This window comes from Podarcis muralis, chromosome 12, assembly GCF_964188315.1.
Source record: "Podarcis muralis chromosome 12, rPodMur119.hap1.1, whole genome shotgun sequence".
NCBI classification, from domain to species: domain Eukaryota; kingdom Metazoa; phylum Chordata; class Lepidosauria; order Squamata; family Lacertidae; genus Podarcis; species Podarcis muralis.
In genome coordinates this window covers 47,128,406-47,150,748 of record NC_135666.1, presented here as the reverse complement: position 1 = coordinate 47,150,748, position 22,343 = coordinate 47,128,406, and the positions used below count along the sequence as shown (strand labels likewise).

Below are 22,343 nucleotides of genomic sequence, written 5' to 3'. Positions count from 1 at the left end.
ATCCACTGGCAGATCGCGGGGGGGTCCGTGGTAGATCAGAGTAGATCACAGACTGCCCCTCCAAACTTTGGCTCCCTAAAAAAAGCTCAACAACTTTGGTAGACCACCGCTAGTTTTTTTATAGTGGGAGTAGATCTCCATCTCTTGAAAGTTGGACATGCCTGACATACATGATTCTTTTAGAAGCAGTGACATTGTCAGTGCAGCGAATCGGTCACCATAACCTCAACCAGTTTAGAACAAGGAAGCATAGAAACTCTATGTGAGTGTTGCCGTTCATGTGGGGCTGTGATTGTGCCCTGATGTGTATGCTGTGGGCCCAACTGTTTAGGAGACTTGGTCTTGGATTTCATATGCTCTGACAGCTTACTTATTGCTGTGGTGGCCAGTATTTTTAGCAAATGTGCCACAGGTCAAGTTGAAATTATGAGACAGAGAACTGCTTGTTAAAGTATGTATACACCCCCAGTGCCTCGATACATCCTCCACTCTTTACAGAGCTGGAGAGCAGGAATCTCACATGCAACACTGAAGAGGCAGGCTGAGTCCACTTGGGTACCCATGCCATGGTTTGACCACCCATGGCCTATTGCCATTATATAAGAGTGTGTGTTTTTAAAATACATATTAAATAATACAAAAATAATGACCAACAAAAGGAGGGATTCCTGAGTGCAAATAATACATCACAAGGATGATAACACAGTCACATCTGGTTTTTCCTCAACCTTTTTCTATGGTCCTTCTTTGTAGAGCTTCAAGCCTTGCATGAAATGGTCCAACAGAAAGTCGTCACTTTGCTGAGCGACCCAGAAAACATTGTGAAGCAGACGCTGATGGAAAATGGAATAACTCGCCTTTGTGTCTTTTTTGGTCGTCAAAAAGCCAACGATGTTCTCCTCTCCCATATGATCACCTTTCTCAACGATAAGAATGACTGGCATTTACGAGGAGCGTTTTTTGACAGCATAGTGGGTATGTGCTTGACAACAAATACCAGCTTTTTATCCTGAGGTCACAGTTGGGCTGATAGCTTTATTAGGACCAACCCCAAAGTCACAGAAATGTGGTGAGCTTTCAAGTGTTCCAGAACTGTTCATCAGATGAGATGTTATACAAAGCAAGGGGTAGTGGGTGCAGGATTCCTTTTATGTGCAGATTGATAGAATGAATTAGTCTAAGCACAAGGAAGGAACACAGTCCCTCAAGCCTGTCACAGAAGACACTTTAACCTCAAAGCCAACATTTAGGAGAAGTTTTATTAAGAGACAGGGTGGTATTTTAAGTAAATAAACCTAGTTAATCTATGGAAGACTAGTTGCATCAGCCTATTACTCGCAGGCAAGGTCAGCCCAAGTGTAGAAGCAACATTTGCGGTGAAGGAGGCAGGCATGTTTTATACTATGTTTTGGGCACAGTGGTGACCTTGGTTTAGACCCCTTGAGTAGGAATTGTCTTTACAGATAATCCATCTTCCCACACAGCTCTGGTTTTGTATACTACCTTGTCTGATGAAAACTTTCAGAAAATTTGAAAATTTGCCACATTTTTGTAAATTTATTGGTTGATCCTCATAAAGGTATTTTCCAACTGTGGAATTCATAGTTTTTTCTTGGGAACTAACACAGCTACCTTTTGCTTTTTATAAGCAGATTTTCAGTGTATGAAATGAGGGTCTGTTAGTTTTTAATTGGGGGATTAAGAGGGTTTCAATTGCTTATAGGACTAATTGTCTGTGTTTGAGTGGCAGTGCTCCCCAACCTGGTCCCCTCCAGATGTTTTGGACTACAACTCCCACCAGCCCCAGCCAGCAAGGCCAGTAGTCAGGGCTAATGAAACACCCAAAACATCTGCAGGGCACAGGTTGAGGAAGGGTTGACTAAGCCTAAGGCAGGCATGGCCAAACTTGGCCCTCCAGATGTTTTGGGACTACAATTCCCATCATCCCTGACCACTGGTCCTGTTAGCTAGGGATGATGGGAGTTGTAGTCCCAAAACATCTGGAGGGCCGAGTTTGGCCATGCCTAGCCTAAGGTGTGGCAATAACAGCTGAATCGTCTTATGTTTGAGTAACAATAATAAATACATACGAATTACCCTGTTGGATATGACCAACAGTATATCTGGTGCAGTTCTCTGTACCCAGCTCCCTAGCAGCTCACAAGGAAGATAATATAGTCACATGCCATCTCTTGATGTTTATCTCTCACATGTTTTAATTAGAGGTACATTAAGTCCCATTCTTCAATCTTACAACTCATAGTCATCTAGCATGACTATATGGCAATCTTAAAGTTGTCTATGCTAGTGGCCATGTTATCTTGTGGCAATGAATGAGATGTTATACAAAGCAAGGGGTAGTGGGTGCAGGATTCCTTTTATGTGCAGTGGTACATTGGTTCCCGAACGGCTTAGTTGCGAACAAATCGGCTCCCAAAGGCCAAAAACCTGGAAGTAAGTATTCCGGTTTGTGAACGTTTTTCCGAAGCTGAATGCCCGTTTTGGCTGTTGGCATTGTTTCTGGGGCCAATCAGAAGCCACGCCTTGGTTTGCGAATGTTTTGTAAGTTGAATGGACTTCCAGAATGGATTGAGTTCAAGAACCAAGATACCACTGTATTTAATGGTGGAAAATAATTTTAAGATGAGACCTGATGATGAAAAGCACTGAAGCTCATGGGTAGCTCAAATTGAACCCTACTTATTTGGGTTTTTCCCTTCTTCAGGATTGCATGAGTTAACCCTGCTTGCATGTGATATTTCTACTTGCGTTAGCTTTTAGGAATTGTAATTTGTATTTTATTCTACCATGATTACAGGTGTTGCTGCTTATGTTGGCTGGCAAAGCTCTTCAATTCTAAAGCCTCTGCTCCAGCAAGGGCTCAGTGATGCAGAAGAATTTGTCATCTATAAGGCCCTCAATGCCCTTACCTGTATGTGCCAATTAGGACTTTTGCAGAAACCACATATCTATGAGTTTGCCTGTGATATTGGTAAGCCTGCTTCCCTAGTAGCAATTTTCTACTTTTAACAATCTTTTGTCTAGCATGCCGTTTATATTGCCAACTTCATTATCCAGCATATGACATCACATAGTTCTGAACTTCTAATCAGAATGACATTTAAGCAGTTGTCCTTCAGTGTGTATTGTGTTCTTGGCCTTACCTTATGCATTTTTACTCAGGAATGTTAGGGCTTCTTTCAAAGTGACTGTGTTTAAGATTGCAGCCTTAGAAAGCTGAGAAGTCTTTGTTGCCTGTTCTACACATCTTCTAGTTCACATGTTACACAAACCATTAGAGATCCTGAGTCCATTAAATGCCAAGGACTTATCCACACTTTAATAACCTGAGGAAATTAACAAAGACAACCGAGTCTCAACTTGGATTTGAACAGAATAATGTTTATTTACAGTGCCCAAATGCTGGCAACTAAAAATGGCTTTTTGGCCTGAAGTGCCAAATGGAATGTCACAGACTAGCAAGATGGTTAGTTACTGCAAGGCTGAAGAGGTCTGCTCTCATGGGCTTGGAGAAGAAAAGCATGGAGCAGCCCCATGGGGGAGAGACTGAACAAATCGGGGCATTGACAGGTGCCAGTTATAGGAACAAGGTTTCCCGAAGGAAGTGGTCTGTGAGACAATGGATTATTCTGTTAAGGACACATTTAGGTGGAAAAAGATAATGAAATCTAGCCCACATAATGGGCCATTACACAACAAAATTCAAGGATGGTGAATTTCCTGGGACCACCTGAGTCAAACTTATTGAGTGTCATGTCATTTAAAAATGTGCTCGTGCCTTTGCTGAAAGACGTGGGCTTGGGAGTTTTCAGGAAATGCAAAAAGGGCATTTGATTTATTTTAACTGTAATAATACAGTTGCAGGTCAGAATGGAACAAAAGTCCAGGGTAGGTGTCTGCCAGGGTAGGTGTCTGCCATGAGGCAAGAACCTAATGTGAACTCGATTTGGTGTTATTTTATGTTGGGTCCCCTTTGGAATTTAGTCTGAAGTATGTGTGTGAGTGTGAACTTGTTCCTGTTTTTAGAATTTTAATTGCATGACTTATATCAATTAAAATCGCTTCCTCCCTTTTTGTTCATTTCCTTCTCCAGCACCATTCCTGTGCCACCCTAACCTTTGGATACGCTATGGAGCAGTAGGATTTATAACTGTTGTAGCACAACATTTGAATATTGCTGATGTTTATTGCAAACTCATGCCTTACCTGCATCCTTTTATCACTCAGCCAATAATACAGGTAAGGAATCAACTAGATAAGCACCTTTCCTTCATTTGGAATTGCAGCATATGAAGGGCTTGAAAATAATTTAGCTTAATATCTTCATGCCCTGAGCCTGAAAGCTTCGTTAGATATTAGGCTGATCAAGAATGTGCTGCGAATGCCAGCATCTCAGTGGCGAACCCTCCCTACCTCTGCTGCAATGGCTTGCCGCATGATGCAACAGCATCATGTGACCTTTGCTATCCCAGTCCGATTTCATTGGCTACTGCTGGTGGAGGTGAGAAAACTTGTAATATGGTATCCCTAATGCATAAGGGACATGGGTGGCGCTGTGGGTTAAACCACAGAGCCTAGGGCTTGCCGATCAGAAGGTTGGTGGTTCGAATCCCCATGATGGGGTGAGCTCCCATTGCTCGGTCCCTGCTCCTGCCAACCTAGCAGTTCGAAATCACGTCAAAGTGCATGTAGATAAATAGGTACCACTCCGGCAGGAAGGTAAACAGCATTTTTGTGCGCTGCTCTGGTTCGCCAGAAGCCGCTTAGCTGTACGCCGGCTCCTTCGGCCAATAAAGTGAGATGAGCGCTGCAACCCCAGAGTCGGTCACGACTGGACCTAATAGTCAGGGGTCCCTTTACCCCTTTTAATGCATTTTCAGTACTCAAAGATATTATTTCTGTAGGGACGGGGAATTTGTGACATGGATGCGTCCCCCCACTCATGCAAAACACCAGCCAGTGCAATGTGTGACCCAGCTCTTGCTCATCATGCATACAAACCCATCCTACCTAGGTTCTGTTGTGTAACAAACTGTTAGCAGGAACAAACAAAGCCATGCATGCCAGGTCTGAGGAGCATTTTAATAAAATAGCCCAGATAGTTCAAACAGGCCCTGGGCAAATCCTGATTAGCTCTCAGCTTTCATTTTAGGGATGGGGCACCTGTAACCCTCCAGTTGTTATGGGACTCCAGCTCCCACCATCCTTTTTCACTGACCATGCTGGCTGGGTCTGATGGGAGCCGGAGTCCGACAACACATGGAGGGCCCCAGAATCCTCTTTCCTGTATTAAATGCAAAGTGTAGTTTTCATTCCTTGGATGATTCTTGCGAAGGAAACCACAGTATGATTTGTGCAGCCCTTTACATGTTAAAAAGTGCTGCACAAATAACAAAAAATAGTTTAATAAAAAAGTGCTGCACAAATAACAAAAAGTACCGTATTTTTTGCTCTATAAGACTCACTTTTTCCCTCCTAAAAAGTAAGGGGAAATGTGTGTGCGTCTTATGGAGCGAATGCAGGCTGCGCAGCTATCCCAGAAGCCAGAACAGGAGGAGGGATCGCTGCTTTCACTGTGCAGTGATCCCTCTTGCTGTTCTGGCTTCTGAGATTCAGAATATTTTTTTCCCTTGTTTTCCTCCTCCAAAAACCAGTCTTGTGGTCTGGTGCGTCTTATAGAGCAAAAAATACGGTAGTTTAATTTAAAAAGTGCTGCACAAATAACAATAAGTAGTTTAATATTATCCAAAATAGCTAGTTCAAAATAGTCTGATATAAAAGAAGTAGATATTTGCAAAGTTTTTAAAGTACTCTTACCAGCCAGTCCCCTTTCTTTCAAAACCTACCACTGAGGTCAGCATCTAGGCCTGGCCTCCCGCTCATTCCCTCAAGAAGAAAAGTTCCTCAGTTGCATTTCTGTAGTCATCTGATTACTTCCTTGTTCCCTGTCCTGAATTACAGATAGATAAAGAAATAGTCCTACTGAGCGTCCTCAAAGAGCCTGTAAGCCGTTCTATATTTGATTATGCTCTGCGTTCCAAGGACATAGGAAGCCTTTTCAGAACACTACAACTTCGTCAGAAGAAAAGGAACGGCGCTCTTCCCGACTGCCCTCCCCCTGAAGATCCAGCAATTGTGCAGCTGCTAAAGAAGCTACTTTCTCAAGTATATTCTTACTGCTATAATGGTAGTGCTGAGAATCCACAATAAAGCAAGGACATGTATTGTTTCAGCATCTGTACCACATCAAAGTAGTACTTTGCCTGCAGCGCTGGCAATTCCTCCTGCACAAGCCCCATTGAAATGAATCTGAGTTATGAAACAGCAATGGTGTCCTTTTACATTTCAGCGGGGCTTGTGCTTAAATGGAAGTTCTGTTTAGGAACCCATGGCTGTAGGAAGCGTATCCGATAGTCACCAAAACTACGTGGTTGGTCTTCGCCCCAGATTATTCTGTTTTATTATTGATTCCTATTGAGTAAGATTCCTATTGAGGGATGCGGGTGGCGCTGTGGGTTAAACCACAGAGCCTAGGACTTGCCGATCAGAAGGCGGCGGTTCGAATCCCCATGACGGGGTGAGCTCCCGTTGCTCAGTCCCTGCTCCTGCCAACCTAGCAGTTCGAAAGCACATCAAAGTGCAAGTAGATAAATAGGTACCGCTCCGGCGGGAAGGTAAACGGCGTTTCCATGTGCTGCTCTGGTTCGCCAGAAGCGGCTTAGTCATTCTGGCCACATGACCCGGAAGCTGTACGCCAGCTCCCTCGGCCAATAAAGCGAGATGAGTGCCACAACCCCAGAGTCGGTCACGACTGGATCTAATGGTCAGGGGTCCCTTTACCTTTATTGAGTAAGAGCTCTCTCAGCATAAGAACTTGCATAGAACTCATATTGGCTTGATTTCCCAAATGTTTTCGTATCTGGGCAGCCCACAACACACCATCCAACATCCTGATCATTATTTGGGGAAGGGCCATAGCTCAGTGCCACAGTATCTGTTTTGCATGCCTCACATTCAGTTCCTGGGATGTTTATATAGGCCTTGGAGTGCCTCTTGTCTAAAGAGACACCTGCAGAGCCAGCGCCAGCAAGTAAAAGACTACTTAGCTAGATGGACCAATGGCCTGGCTCTGTATAAGACAGTTTCCAATGTCCCTATTTAAAAAAGGTGCCCTGTTATATTGTGGCAGCCAAAGCCACACATTTCTTTAGTTACAGTGTAAATCTAACTTTTATATCCTGAACCCTCTTGAGCCCAATTGCCACATGTTAAAAACTGAAAATCTTTGCTCTGTCTTGATGAACTGTCTATTTTTTTGTTTTCTTTTGGGATAGGGAATGACTGAGGAAGAAGAAGACAAGCTGTTAGCCTTAAGAGACTTCATGCTGAAGTCCAACAAAGCGAAGGCCAACATAGTGGACCAGAGCCACCTTCATGACAGCACCCAGAAAGGAGTGATAGACTTGGCAGCTCTGGGTATAACCGGGAGACAAGTTGATCTTGTTAAAACTAAGCAGGAGTCTGATGATAAACGCGGTTAGTATGGTCTTGTAATTTGCATTGTTGCTTTGTTTATAATTTTATATAATTATATAAAAATTTTATATAATTATATAAAAATTTAAAATGCTTATAGTAGACGTGGAAGAGTCCACTATCAACACATTCCATCCACATCTAGAATATCTGCTTACATTGAACTCTTCAGACTGAAGGCGAAATTTAACATCTTGAGTTCACATACGTCTTTATCGTTTAGTGGATGAAACATTGCAGATTTGAATGGGCCATCAAGCTTTCATGTGAAACTCAAGGTTTTCTTAATGGAAGCAATACACGTATAACAAGTGATTGTGCTGGCTTATTGAGTGATCTATAGGCCTGTGTGAATTAGTATAATATATGAGGATGGAGGTTCTGTACCAAGCTTGACTACAAGATATTCTCTCACGGCCTCCAGTCATGTTTCTCCAATTGTCAGTCTAGTTTCCTGCTAAACTACTCAAATATATGTAAAATAGGAAAATGGACAGGTTTTTATAGCTTTGTATAGTTTAACTTGGGGGGACGTGGGTGGCGCTGTGGTCTAAAACCACTGAGACTAGGGCTTGCTGATCAGAAGGTTGGCGGTTCGAATCCCTGCAATGGGGTGAGCTCCCATTACTCGGTCCCAATTCCTGCCAACCTAGCAGTTCGAAAGCACATCAAAGTGCAAGTAGATAAATAGGTACTGCTCCGGTGGGAAAGTAAACGGCGTTTCCGTGCGCTGCTCTGGTTCACCAGAAGCGGCTTAGTCATGCTGGCCACATGACCCAGAAGCTGTCTGTGGACAAACGCCTGCTCCCTCGGCCTATAGAGCAAGATGAGCGCCACAACCCCAGAGTCGTCCGCGACTGGACCTAACGGTCAGGGGTACCTTTATAGTTTAACTTTGGCAACAGTATATGAAGCTGTAGTTGGTTGTAAAAAAGTAAAAATCATGTGAATTGAAAGTGTCATAATAAGGAAACACATTTTCAAGCTAGATAGACACAATATATTGAAATGAAGTTTCTGTGTATTTTGGCCTATTTGTCCAACTTGCCTTTTCAGATATAAATGGCTGTGTCTGTTCTAACTTTTAGATGTGTTTACATAACGGCCTGAAAAACCATCTTGGAGATACATGATTCTTTCCCTACCACCACCGCCACAAACTTGGCATTCTAGAACAATTACTTCCTTAATGCTAAGGCCAGCATAACCTTGCAAAAAACCACAAGGTTCATTCACCGATCTGTATAAATACAGATGACATGGGTCATCTGCAGAAATTAGGCTAAGCATTCCAAGTTTATTTCATCTGGTGATGGATTGAAACCTTTGCCCAAGTCATGTAGCAGCTGATTTATATGATCCAGCACTCAGTTTAACATTATGCCACAATAAATCAGGTTAAGTAACTCAAAACTCTGCTTATACAGCTAGAATCCTGTGCATTTTGGTTGTTTTGTTATAAACAAAATCTTACTGTGATCCTTCTTTTGGGCCTTGTTGACCTCAGCTAGAAAACACGTAAAACAAGATTCAAATGTAAACGAGGAATGGAAGAGTATGTTTGGCTCTCTGGAACCTTCTAACATGCCTCAGCCAATTAGCAAAGGCCACAGTCAAGCCACAGATCAAGAAGCCATTCAGAGTGGGAAATCTCTTCGGTCAGAGTCTTCCGCTGGCATTTGTGCTCCTTTGTCATCCTCACCACAGGTACTTCTGGGGATTTTAAAATTAGTGTGTTTTACCATAGAATTAGAAGAGCTGCCAATTGTTTTTAACAGAGAGGAATTTATTTTTACTCTCAACGCTCAATCATTTCTTCAAACAAAACAAGACTCTGGGTCTATTTTTTTATACCATAAACTGCCCTGTGATCTCCAGCTGAAAGGCGGTTTATAAATTTAATTAATAATGAATAAATAATATTTTTAAACAAGATTAATAGTCCTGAAACTACAACTTCTGAATTCAGATTTGATTTGGATGTTGTGGGGTGAATCAGGTGTTGAAGCAAATTGGCAAGCTAACAGCCCACTAGTAAGATACAGAACTCTTGACTGACCTGTGTCTTGGGCTAAATGAACCTGTGAGTGGGATCAGTGGTCTCACCCCTGCTTGGTGAAGTTTACGGCTCCATAGAGCAGCTCAGAGTCTGCTCATACAGTCAAAATATTTTTGCATTAGGTTATCATCGGCATCCGTTGTTTTTATGTTTCATTTCCTCCTGAATACACTTCTTTTTGTTGTCCCCCCTATACCATGTAATGCTGAATTGACAAGTGTGTGTGTGCGTGCGTGTGTGCGCGTATATACACACACATACGCATACACATATACATACACACATTTCATGCATCTGATAAAGTAGTTCACAAAAGCTTTTGTCATAAAAGTGTTGGCATTTAAGGTACAACAAGACTCTCTGCTGGTTTTGCTACAGCAGACTAACACAGCTATCCTTCTGGAAGTTATATTTGAGATCGTCCGTAGAGACCTTTTTCAGGGTGCCCTCAGCACCTGAGCTATGCCTACTGGGGAGGCGGTTTTCTATGGTTGTGGTCCACCTGCGCCTCACTTTGCACCAACTTTTCTGTCTTTAAGGAGTCAGGCAAAATCTGTCTTGTTTACCTGGGCTTGCGGGTTGCTTGGGATCTGACTGGGAAGAAGCCGGGATATAAATAAATAAAATTAAACAAGCAATAAATTAGTAAAATGGTAGTTTGGAGTACAGGCAGTGGCCGTTTCACGCGCATCTGGTTGACGTGTGATCACGCACACCTGGAAGTGGCCCAAATATGGGGTGGGGTGGGCTTGCGCATGCTCTGCTGACACGTGTGGGGATCGGGAATGGAAACCCCGTTCAAAATGGCTGTTGCCTGTAAAGTTGATTTCTGATGCAGAAGTTGGTTTTGAATTATAGAAGAGAGGATGCCGCCCTTTCCTTTGAAACATAAAACACGGATCGCGTTTTCTAAACGTGAATACACAACTGGGCTTATTCCTTTCAGGCAGCAGATGGAACTGTTGTCCAAGCCAGAAAACCAACCATACAAGTGTTAAGCAATATAGCTTCGCCTTCCACGTACCAGCTGCGCATTACTACTTGTAAAACGGAACTTCAGCAGCTGATACAGCAGAAACGTGAACAGTGCAACGCGGAAAGAATTGCCAAGCAGATGATGGAGAATGCAGAATGGGAGAGCAAGCCACCGCCTCCAGGTAATACTTGCTATACTCTTGGCATACCGCCAGAGCTGCTATGAGGGTAGCACCAAACTGTCCCCTTTTAGCCCTGCAAGCACCAAGGTCTACTGGCATGGGGTTGTATTTCTGTTTATTGTGTCCTCTGAAGTCCAATTTGGCTGGTCTGCTTGCAAAGAAATAGAACGTGTTAGCAGGAAACCAGGGCTCTGTATTACCTCTGAAAGACCTACATTGGCTCCTAGTACGTTTCCGGGCACAATTCAAAGTGTTGGTGCTGACCTTTAAAGCCCTAAACGGTCTTGGTCTAGTATACCTGAAGGAGCGTCTCCAGCCCCATCGTTCAGCCTGGACACTGAGCTCCAGCGCCAAGGGCCTTCTGGCAGTTCCCTCGCTGTGAGAAGCCAAGTTACAAGGAACCAGACAGAGGGCCTTCTCGGTGGTGGCACCCGCCCTGTGGAACGCCCTCCCACCAGATGTCAAAGAGAAAAACAACTTCCAGACTTTTAGAAGACATCTGAAGGCAGCCCTGTTTAGGGAAGCTTTTAATGTTTGACACACTACTGTATTTTAATATTTTGTTGGAAGCCGCCCAGAGTGGCTGGGGAAACCCGGCCAGATGGGCAGGGTATAAATAATAAATTACTACTACTACTACTACTACTACTACTACTACTACTACTACTACTACAGTTTGTCAAAACTTAGCTTTGTTAGGTGGCATGTGAAAAAACAAACAAACAAAAATTAAGGTAGCTCTGTCAACTGCAGTAGGCAGAGCCAAGAAGGAAACTTGCAATCTTGTTTAAAAGAGAACATGCTACGTAACATAATAGTATATATACAAATATGTGTCCTGGTCCTTTGCAGGTACAAAATATCTACTTGTGTGGACACTTTTGAATTACTTTACACACAATTAGTTTTGTATGAATTTGCTTAAAATATTCACACCATACCTTTCCATCGTAATGGGGTGTCACGCCCGTTTACAAAACTTACATACTGTCATAAAACAGCAGACATTGCAATCATCAGAAGCTTGTGGAAGCAGTTGTTTTTCATTGCCACCTGACAGCCAAACAAGAACTTGCTAAATGAATAATTCTGTATGCTGCCCAGTACATAAAATAAGGTAGAATCATAGAATCATAGAGTTGGAAGAGACCACAAGGGCCATCGAGTCCAACCCCCTGCCAAGGTCTTTGAATAGTTGTCTCTACTCTGTGATGAATTTGGAATTGAAGTGCATCCACATTGTAAAACTGCTAAGATATGTTTTAGTTTTCCATCTGTGAGAAAAGAGAGCCAGAAACATGGCAACATTTATCCTTCATGTACTTTGTAAGTGATATATGACACATAATCCTAATCCTATAACTCATTAGTCTCCATGTAGCATCTGACATTCCTAGAAGCAAACAACATGCAAGATGTTTACTGGCTTGAGAGTCTAGTTAAATTTCTTGGCCAAATGCATTCTAATTCTTTTCACATTTCTGAAATATTTAAACAAGTGCCTGTCCATTCAAAAGTAACGATGCTAACTTTGTTGAAAAGACAAAGCATTATAAAACAATTTGAAAAGTAAATCTTGCATTTCCTGTTCACTTTCAAATATATTACATGTTTATCCTGATCTAGTAATTGCTGATATATACAGTTGTCACAGTCTAAAGTCCCATGTGTGAGAAATTTTGCAAAAGGAACTCCTGCATGTGTTTGCTTCACTGCTGATATTAATGGGAAAAAATTCTGTTGCTTTCCTTAGGATGGCATCCTAAAGGGCTTCTGGTTGCTCACCTTCATGAGCATAAGTCTGCTGTGAACCGCATTAGAGTTTCTGATGAACATTCAATTTTTGCCACATGTTCAAATGATGGAACAGTGAAAATATGGAACAGTCAGAAAATGGAGGGCAAGACGACTACTACTAGGTAATGCATAACACCACAGGATGGCAGGATACTCATAAATAATAAATAAATAAGATTAAAACTTTTGCACCAACACAAATATTTTGCTACCATATTTTGCTACCATCACTATTTTTTTATTTTTTATTCATTGGCAATGGTGTTTGAAATCCTCTTGGATGTTGCCGTTCAGATGTGTTACTAAAATAACAGAATCCAGCATTTTAAAATTATATTTCCTTTGACTTGCACCATCCCTTTATTCATATATATTTATTACTTATCTTGCTCTATCTCTATCCACTTCGACTCTTCAGTGTTTAAACAGTGAATGAAGAGCTGAAGTAAAATAAATATCACATGGGCTCAGCGTGGCTTATAGCACTGTGTTTAAACACCAATAGCTCTGTTCCCTAAGGTTTCACAATCTCAGGAATTAAATGGTCTGGGGGATAGACTGAGTGGGGGCAAAACAAAATCTGTTTTTTAAAAGTGAATTGTTCATACCTCAGCCAAAGCAACCATTAAAAAAAAATCATACGATAATGCTTTCTGCAGACTAGCTAAATGTCTATTGTTAAAGAGGTGCTGAAGAGTTAAGTGGGATGGATCAGAATCTTTGCCCAGGAAGTAGGTGAATCTTCACTCCCAGGCTTTGGAATGCTGCTCCTCTCCAGCAGCAACATAAATTAAGGAGCTGCAGAGTGGGATGTTCAGATATAGGGACTCTGTAGCTGTTATTTCACATACCCATCCCTTCCAGATTAAAAAGGAAAAAGAAACAAAAATTCCAGAAAATAGTAGTCACTTATTCTCCTAACCAAATGAAGGACTACTGAACACATGCAGGGACCAGTTGGGTTAAGACAAACAACTTCACTGAATGGAAAATACAACTCTTTGATTGCTTTCTATGTAAAATGTACTTGCTGTATCACTGTTAGTGTCTCCCCCCACAATTCAAATAATATGTATATTCCCATCCAATCATAACTCAGCTGTTATTATATCAGGTGACCCAACTTGTAATTTCTCTCCCAAGTGTGATGGAAAAGGGGATCCCTTAACAGAAAATCCTCATTTTCCTAACAAAACTGCAAATTCCCAGGATTCTGTAGAACAAGCCATGATAGGAGAGATGTTTTAAATTTAGTTGTCTGTTTGATATTTCATTGGGCCTTACTGTTCAATTTGTGTAGATTTTTAGAATCTAGCAGTCTTTGAACTATGTCCTTTCTGCTTCCCGCGACAGGTCAATCTTGACATATTCCCGGATTGGAGGGCGTGTGATGACGCTTACGTTTTGCCAGGGTTCTCATTACCTGGCTGTAGCTTCAGATAACGGAGCTATTCAACTTCTTGGGATTGAAGCTTCAAAACTACCCAAGTCTCCTAAGATCCATCCAATACAAAGCAGGTTTTTATCAATCCTTTGACGCATCCCTTTGGGTATCTGCTGGGCTCACTAGCAGGCTCATATTAGAAGCCTGAAATGGTATAGTCTACTCTTGCCACCTCATTCTCCTGAATGTGTGTAGGCACTACACCCAGGGCCGGATTTAGGTTTGATGAGGCCCTAAGCTACTGAAGGTAATGGGGCCCTTTCTATGTTCAGCTGTCCTTTGTCAACAACAAATTGTCGCTGTTTTTTGTGTTGAATATACAGTGGTACCTCAGGTTACATACGCTTCAGGTTACATACGCTTCAGGTTACATACGCTTCAGGTTACAGACTCTGCTAACCCAGAAATAGTGAAAGCAAAAAAATTCCTTCCAGTAGCACCTTAAAGACCAACTAAGTTAGTTCTTGGTATGAGCTTTCGTGTGCATGCACACTTCTTCAGATACACTGAAACAGAAGTTGCCAGATCCTTCTATATAGTGAGAAGGTGGGGAGGGGTATTACTCAGAGGGGTGGTGGGAATGGGTGATTGGCAGATAGCTGTGATGAGCCTGTTGACGACTCTTAACGACTGCAGTAGGTCTTACAGGAAAAAGCAAGGTTTGTCTATATTGGACAAACAGGCCAAACCTTACGCCAAAGAATAAACGGACATAAATCTGACATCAAGAATCACAAGACAGAGAAACCAGTAGGAGAACACTTCAATCTCCCAGGACATTCTATACAAGATCTCAAAGTAGCTGTTTTACTACAAAGGAATTTCAGAAATAGACTGGAAAGAGAAGCTGCTGAATTGGAACTCATTACCAAACTTAAAACCACGGAGAGACCTGGCCTGAACAAAGACATTGGATTCTTATCTCATTATACATAACAAAGCCATTTTTCACCTTCTCACCCCTTGCTTTTTCCTGTAAGACCTACTGCAGTCGTTAAGAGTCGTCAACAGGCTCATCACAGCTATCTGCCAATCACCCATTCCCACCACCCCTCTGAGTAATACCCCTCCCCACCTTCTCACTATATAGAAGGATCTGGCAACTTCTGTTTCAGTGTATCTGAAGAAGTGTGCATGCACACGAAAGCTCATACCAAGAACTACCTTAGTTGGTCTTTAAGGTGCTACTGGAAGGAATTTTTTTTGTTTTCACTATGGCAAACCAACACGGCTACCTATCTGTAACCAGAAATAGTGCTTCAGGTTAAGAACTTTGCTTCAGGATGAGAACAGAAATCATGCTCTGGCGGCACGGTGGCAGCAGGAGGCCCCATTAGCTAAAGTGGTGCTTCAGGTTAAGAACAGTTTCAGGTTAAGAACAGACCTCCGGAACGAATTAAGTACTTAACCCAAGGTACTACTGTATGCTGTAATTTATGGACCTAATAGGTATCTAAAGCCATTTGCACATAACAAAATATGTATTTTATCAAAATAATTGTTGAACTTATGTTATATTTTGGAAATGTACATCCAGTTTTTTCCCCTTTTATTTTTTGCAGTCCCCAAGAGAGTGGAGCCCTAAGCTATAGCTTGTTCAGCTTATACGTAAATCCGACACTGGCTACACCTCTGCTACACCTGAGTTCCTTCATTCAGATATTGAGTTTATTGTGGGCACTGAGGAAGATAGAGACCTGCAGAGAACATTTTGCTGGTGTTACACTGCCCTCTCATTTTTCCTGCCAGGGAGGTCATTCTTTTCCAAGATTTGTGAGAGGGCTGAATGAATACTTGGGACATGAATGATAAAACAAGTATCTGCTATAACTAGGTACAGAATCTCCATTCAGATCCGGAATTAGTAGTTCCAGCCAAATAGGCATCACCAAAACGAGAGCAGAGTGGAAGGCTATAGGCAAAAGAAGCAAGGGTGTGGACAAGTTGAAGTCCTGTGACATTTCAAGGAATTATACCCATCTTGTCATCTCCTTTACTCAGGTTTTTAGATCAGAAGGACGATGGTTGTGTCGTTGACATGCATCACTTCAATTCAGGAGCCCAGTCAGTGTTGGCTTACGCCACTGTGAATGGTTCCTTAGTGGGATGGGACCTGAGATCTTCTAATAATGCCTGGACATTAAAGCATGATTTACGGTTGGGACTTATAACCTCATTTGCTGTAGACATACATCAATGCTGGCTTTGTATCGGTAAGATGCATTTTGTGTTTCCCCCATTGAATAATTATATGTATTTAGAATCACCGCATAAATAAAATTGCTCTTTGTGCAGGTCTTGTGGGGAATGACTGCAACATGTTTGCTTTCAAGAGGGGCAGTTTAGTTAGGCTGCCGGAGAGATGGGTGGATTTGACGTCAACTCCATTTTCTGTTACGGATTTAATCTGGGCAAATCATGTCCTCTCGTTCTTGGTTTCCCAGTGAGTTGCTATGCAGGGCTGTTACAAGGGGCAAGTGCACTAAATCTCTTTGTGGAAGATAAAAAGTGTAAGTGATTAGCAGAAATCAAAGATGTCTTTGAACCTTACGTATAATCAGGGCCAGTGGACATTGCTTAAAATGTCATTAACTTCAGTCTTAACCACGTCTAAAGGTAAAGCTAAAGGGACCCCTGACCATCAGGTCCAGTCGTGACCGACTCTGGGGTTGGGGCGCTCATCTTACTTTATTGACCGAGGGAGCCGGCGTACAGCTTCCGGGTCATGTGGCCAGCATGACTAAGCCGCTTCTGGCAAACCAGAGCAGCGCACGAAAACGCTGTTTACCTTCCCGCCGGAGCTGTACCTATTTATCTACTTGCACTTTGACGTGCTTTCGAACTGCTAGGTTGGCAGGAGCAGGAACCGAGCAATGGGAGCTCACCCCATCGCAGGGATTCGAACCGCCAACCTTCTGATCGGCAACCCCTAGGCTCTGTGGTTTAACCCACAGCACCACCCACGTCCCTACATGTCTACTTGGAAGTAAATATTGAATTTAATGGGGCTTGCTTCTTGTTCAGTAGGGCCTTGATTGCTGCTGATAGTTTTTTTTTCTTTACAAGGTACAAGCAGTGGTACCATGGCATGCTGGGACATGAGATTTCAGTTACCCATCTCTAGCCATTCCCATCCTTCCAGAGCACGGATCAGACGCCTGCTTATGCATCCCCTCTCCCAGTCATGGGTGATTGCAGGTAGAGCTCACTCTCTTTCTCTCTCTATCAGAGCACTAGCAAAATGGCCACCCAACCTCTGCTTAAAAACCTCCATGGAAGGTTCTTATGGGATTCTGTTCCACTGTACTGTAAGTTCTTCCTTAGGTTTGGTCGGAATAAGTGAGGGCATTCTCCAGCGGTTGCTAAGGGACAGTCTTCACATGCATTTATTTTAATGAGTGCTGTCAGCAGCCAAGTAACTCGCTTTCCTCATCCCTTTTATATTGCTAGACTATAATGGAAGAAATAAACCCTAGGATAAGTCTACCCCCATTCCAGCACTTTTGGTTTATAACTTTTGTCCATGGCTTTTCCGTAGCTGTTCAAGGCAATAATGAAGTCTCCATGTGGGATATGGAAACAGGCGACAGACGCTTCACCTTATGGGCCAGCAATGCCCCACCTCTTTCAGAACATCAGGTTTGGCTTTCTGATTGTAAAGTTTTGAGCAGAATAAAGCAGGCCTATGTAGTTTTTTTGTTTGTTTTTTAAAGGGACGCGGGTGGCGCTGTGGGTTAAAGCCTCAGCGCCTAGGACTTGCCGATCCAAAGGTCGGCGGTTCGAATCCCCGCGGCGGGGTGCGCTCCCGTCGTTCAGTCCCAGCGCCTGCCAACCTAGCAGTTCAAAAGCACCCCCGGGTGCAAGTAGATAAATAGGGACCGCTTACCAGCGGGAAGGTAAACGGCGTTCCGTGTGCTGCGCTGGCTCGCCAGATGCAGCTTGTCACGCTGGCCACGTGACCCGGAAGTGTCTGCGGACAGCGCTGGCCCCCGGCCTATAGAGTGAGATGGGCGCACAACCCTAGAGTCTGTCAAGACTGGCCCGTATGGGCAGGGGTACCTTTACCTTATGTAGTTTTTAGTCCTTTGGTGGATATTAAATGCCCATCATGCCAAAGTTTTATGTTTTCAGTTGAGAAGAGATGCATTATCTATACTGGGTTAGGCAAAATACATTTCGCCAATTCTGAAAGCGCTTCCTGTGTATTTCCAGGTACAATTCAAAGCAGTGATGTTAGCTTATAAAGCTCTGCGTAGCTTGTGGCAAGTGTACTAAGCCCAGATAGTGGTACCAAACAAAATGATGTAAGCTTTCAGTTTCTCAGAACTCTTCATTAGGCGAAATAATACACGAAGCAGAAATTGGGGAGATGATGCAGAGGAGATTAAAAAAAATAACCTTAAGGTTTACATTCAGACTCGGTCTGAAGATGTAGATTACAGACTAGATTTCAGGCTGAATTATATGCTTGCAGGCACTGAATTACACATAGGATTCTTGGATGAAGAGGCAGTTGCTGAGCCCCATTTCGAAACATAAAAGCCTGGCTATCACTCTGACCTGTCTCTGTTTCAGCCCCTATTTGCTTACTTTAGACTTGCCATACGTTCCGAATTTCCCGGACGTATCTGGAATACTGTAGTCGCAAGCAGTGTGCAAGGGGAAATCAGCCAAATCAATGGGGAAATCCTAACATATGGCAGCAACCCTAGCTTACTTGGAAGTAAGTACCACTGTCCTCATTGGGGCTTACTCTTGAGAAAGTGTGCATAAGATTGCAACCATTCAAACCTATGCACGTCTACTCAGGTGTAAGACCTATGGGGACCAATGGGACTTACATACTTGTGAATAAGTGCAGGGTTGCAGCCTTAGTGTTTTTATCTACTACTGTTTGAATATTTTTCTTTTGCTAAATGCCCAACAGCTGTTTTTATTCTCCTTGAATTGTTTTCTATCCTGAGATTTCAATTTATTTCATAACTTGTAAATGGTCTTTGGTATTAAGTAAATAATCAAATGTAAATGTGTGGATACAAAATTTTAAATGATTAATTTGATTTTTTTTAAAAGAAAACAAAAAAGCAATTGTTTATAGTTGTAATTTGATTAGTGCCTTAATGACATGATTGTTGATTAAGATAACTCAGTTTTTAAAAGTTAGCATATTTTGACACCAGTTGTTGGAAAAAAACCTATTCCCCCCCCCCCCCCTTTAGCCTTCACCTCATAGTGTTCATGGAATATACTGCAGCCCAGCAGATGGAAATCCTATATTACTGACAGCAGGTTCCGACATGAAGATAAGGTAAAATCTAATAAATGATGATATCTCACCACTACAGAAGCTAGAGTTTCCTTTTCTGCATAAAAATCCCGTATGAAGTAAAAAAACCAAAAACCAATCTTGTAAGGTTCAGAATTTATTTGACTAGCATATTGATTCAAACTGGTTGGTGGGAGGAGGGAACCTACCAGATTTAGTGTGTGTTCAACCTTTCTGTAGATGGGACATAAACTTCTCACTTTTGTGTAAACCTGCTTAACACCAAACTGTAAGGCTTTGAAATAGAAATATACCCCCAAGTACCTTATAGAATAAAATTTTCCAGAAGCGTTGAGATCTAGCCACTAGTCACCTGATGTCAGGCAAGACAGGCCTGTCATGTGACCCCATACTGCTCTCCTTATGATAGCTGCAATGCTGTTTTAAAGGCTGGAAGGATTCTAGTCAAAGATTTTATATTGTCGCCTTTGTTCTTTGCAGGTTCTGGGATTTAGCATACCCTGAGAGGTCCTACATTGTTGCTGGAAGTTCAAGCAGCCCATCTGTGTCTTATTATAGGAAGATCATTGAAGGCACAGAAGTTGTTCAGGTATAGTTGCTCACAAGTCTCATTCCCAGACCTGGGAAAGTGGGAATTGTTCCGCTGTCACTGCAGGCAGTAGCTATCTGTGAGCACATTCATATTCCGCATAGCAAGCTCAACAGCTCTGGATTCACTGTCAGTTTTGCATGTAACAAAATAGTGTATCCAATATGCACCTGTTGGGCTTAAAACAGGAAAGCACCTTTCAGGGACGTGGGTGGCGCTCTGGGTTAAACGACGGAGTCTAGGACTTGCCGATCAGAAGGTCGGCGGTTCGAATCCCCGTGATGGGGTGAGCTCCCATTGCTTTTCCCTGCTCCTGCCAACCTAGCAGTTCGAAAGCACGTCAAAGTGCAAGTAGATAAATAAGTACTGCTCTGGCGGGAAGGTAAACGGCGTTTCCGTGCGCTGCTCTGGTTCACCAGAAGCAGCTTAGTCATGCTGGCCACATGACCCGGAAGCTGTACGCCGGCTCCCTCGGCCAATAAAGCGAGATGAACGCCGCAATCCCAGAGTCGGTCACGACTGGACCTAACGGTCAGGGGTCCCTTTACCTTTACCTTTCAATAAAAACAGTTAAATACAATGCAAAACAGGAAAGCACCTGAAACCAAAAGGATTTAGTCATCAACGTTTCACCATTTTCCCTTTTCAACAGGAAATTCAAAACAAGCAGAAGGTGGGCCCCACGGATGAAACTCCTCGAAGGGGTCCCGAGTCTTTACCAGTTGGGCATCATGACATTATCACAGACATTGCTACTTTTCAGACAACTCAAGGATTTATAGTTACTGCATCACGAGATGGCATTGTCAAAGTGTGGAAGTAAAAGTTGCACTGACCTATAGGAACTGTAAATACAGGTAATAAAGAGAAACAGGATGGGATTGAGTCTCTTTTGAAGAATTGCTTCGAGAACATAAAATGATGGATTGTAAAGCTCCTGACAGTGACCAGTGGTCCTTTCAGAACCTGCCATTGTATTAAAGTAGAGTGACTCATGCAGCGTTTTTCTGAAACAACCAAGCAAATGCAGTTTAAAATGAAGGCATCACGCTTAACTTCTGACCATGTTATTCTTTGGAAGTCTAAAAGATGGTTTATTATCACATGAAGAAATCTGTTACATCAACAATATTTATGTAAACTGACTTTGTTTTTTTATTTACTTGAGCGAATGAGAAAGAACGATAAAATGGTTGCACTTTTGTTCATGTATATTCAAATCCCTGTATACCTAATAATGAAAAAATAAAAAGAGTTTGGATCATTCCTGTGTGCCAAAGCTGTGTGGCAGACTGCACAAGCAGCATCCTCTGTGAAACATTCATTCACAATATACCAGCCCTAGCATATTTTAAATCCCATGTACTCCTCACAATTGCACCCCATTAAAAAATAATAATAGATGCAAACCTAGTCTTCTACATTTCCCCCTATGCTTCAGACCAAATTGTACACACGTAGCCCCATAGCTGAGGCACACACCGTGTTGATAGTACAGTAATCAGCAGGATCTGTGTGGTTTCTGTCTACAAACATTATAATGTGGCGTAGAAATCCAACCCACATAAAAAGTGACCTACTAAGGCACAATGATGTTTAAAGTATCGGGATGTTTATCAGCTGGAGAATGTGGGATTGAGGGGTGGAGGATGTCCAATAAAACTTTCGGATGAGTTGGGTGAGCTGGAATGGTTGGGCCGTTTGAAGCAAAAAAAATCTTTTGTGTGAATATATTTGGAATTAAACGTCCTCCTTCCACTCAACTTTTTTTTTTTACGCTTCAGAATGATACAGTGATTTATTTGGTTTATTTAAGGGATTTTTACTCATCCTTTGGTTTAAAAATAATCCCAAGCTGGAGCCCTTAAGCAAATACATCCCAGTTTGACATGTTAACAGATGTATGTGTTTAAATTTCACATCTAATAAAATCATGTAGAATGATGGGGAGGGAGGAGGCCCTGAGGAATGTTTACAGCCACATGGTCTTGTTTAAATTCCAGAATTAGTGTTGTTGTTTTTTAAAAAAGACAATAAATCCACTTGTTTGACAATCGTTTTTAATATCCGTGGTACAGAACTGATTTCTCTCTAAAGCTGAAGCAACTATTCTAAGCAGCGGTTTTTCCCCCCCAAGGGGAGAAAACAGCTTTGTTCCAACCTCAGTATTAAGACATCTGATCACCTTAAGCTGCTCAAGTGTGAATGAAGGAATGCCTGAATATGTGTTGCTGCAACCGAGGGATGGGAAACCCCGATTTACACGGCCTTTGAGTTTTTCTGCCTCACCGGAATATTCCCTTGAGATCCCATAACGCTTCCTGCATTAATGGGAAGGTAGGTGAGAGTGTGGGAGTGTGAAGAAAAGAGCCTACTGTACAAAGGTAAGATTCACTTCCGTAGCTCCGCCCACTTTTGTCTCTGGCCCCGCCCACCACTGCCATGTAGGGGCC

The 22,343-nt window shown here is 42.5% G+C and overlaps 1 protein-coding gene across 2 annotated transcripts in view; it reads left to right on the top strand.

Moving 5' to 3' along the window:
* Positions 1 to 21,156, top strand: part of PIK3R4 (phosphoinositide-3-kinase regulatory subunit 4) — a 30,553-nt gene extending 9,397 nt beyond the window's left edge. The window contains exons 6-20 of one of the 2 annotated variants that reach the window (XM_028750052.2): positions 754 to 975; positions 2,819 to 2,992; positions 4,115 to 4,260; positions 5,983 to 6,186; positions 7,356 to 7,557; positions 9,065 to 9,264; positions 10,563 to 10,773; positions 12,527 to 12,692; positions 13,924 to 14,088; positions 16,016 to 16,227; positions 17,081 to 17,212; positions 17,553 to 17,653; positions 19,234 to 19,322; positions 19,782 to 19,890; positions 20,543 to 21,156. In XM_028750052.2, the coding sequence (XP_028605885.2) occupies positions 754 to 975; positions 2,819 to 2,992; positions 4,115 to 4,260; positions 5,983 to 6,186; positions 7,356 to 7,557; positions 9,065 to 9,264; positions 10,563 to 10,773; positions 12,527 to 12,692; positions 13,924 to 14,088; positions 16,016 to 16,227; positions 17,081 to 17,212; positions 17,553 to 17,653; positions 19,234 to 19,322; positions 19,782 to 19,890; positions 20,543 to 20,713 (2,504 nt within the window). In that variant the 3' untranslated portion in view covers positions 20,714 to 21,156. The remainder of the gene's footprint in view (positions 1 to 753; positions 976 to 2,818; positions 2,993 to 4,114; positions 4,261 to 5,982; positions 6,187 to 7,355; positions 7,558 to 9,064; positions 9,265 to 10,562; positions 10,774 to 12,526; positions 12,693 to 13,923; positions 14,089 to 16,015; positions 16,228 to 17,080; positions 17,213 to 17,552; positions 17,654 to 19,233; positions 19,323 to 19,781; positions 19,891 to 20,542) is intronic. The other variant, XM_028750055.2, reaches the window with a different exon arrangement.
* The last annotated feature ends 1,187 nt before the right edge of the window (positions 21,157 to 22,343 follow it).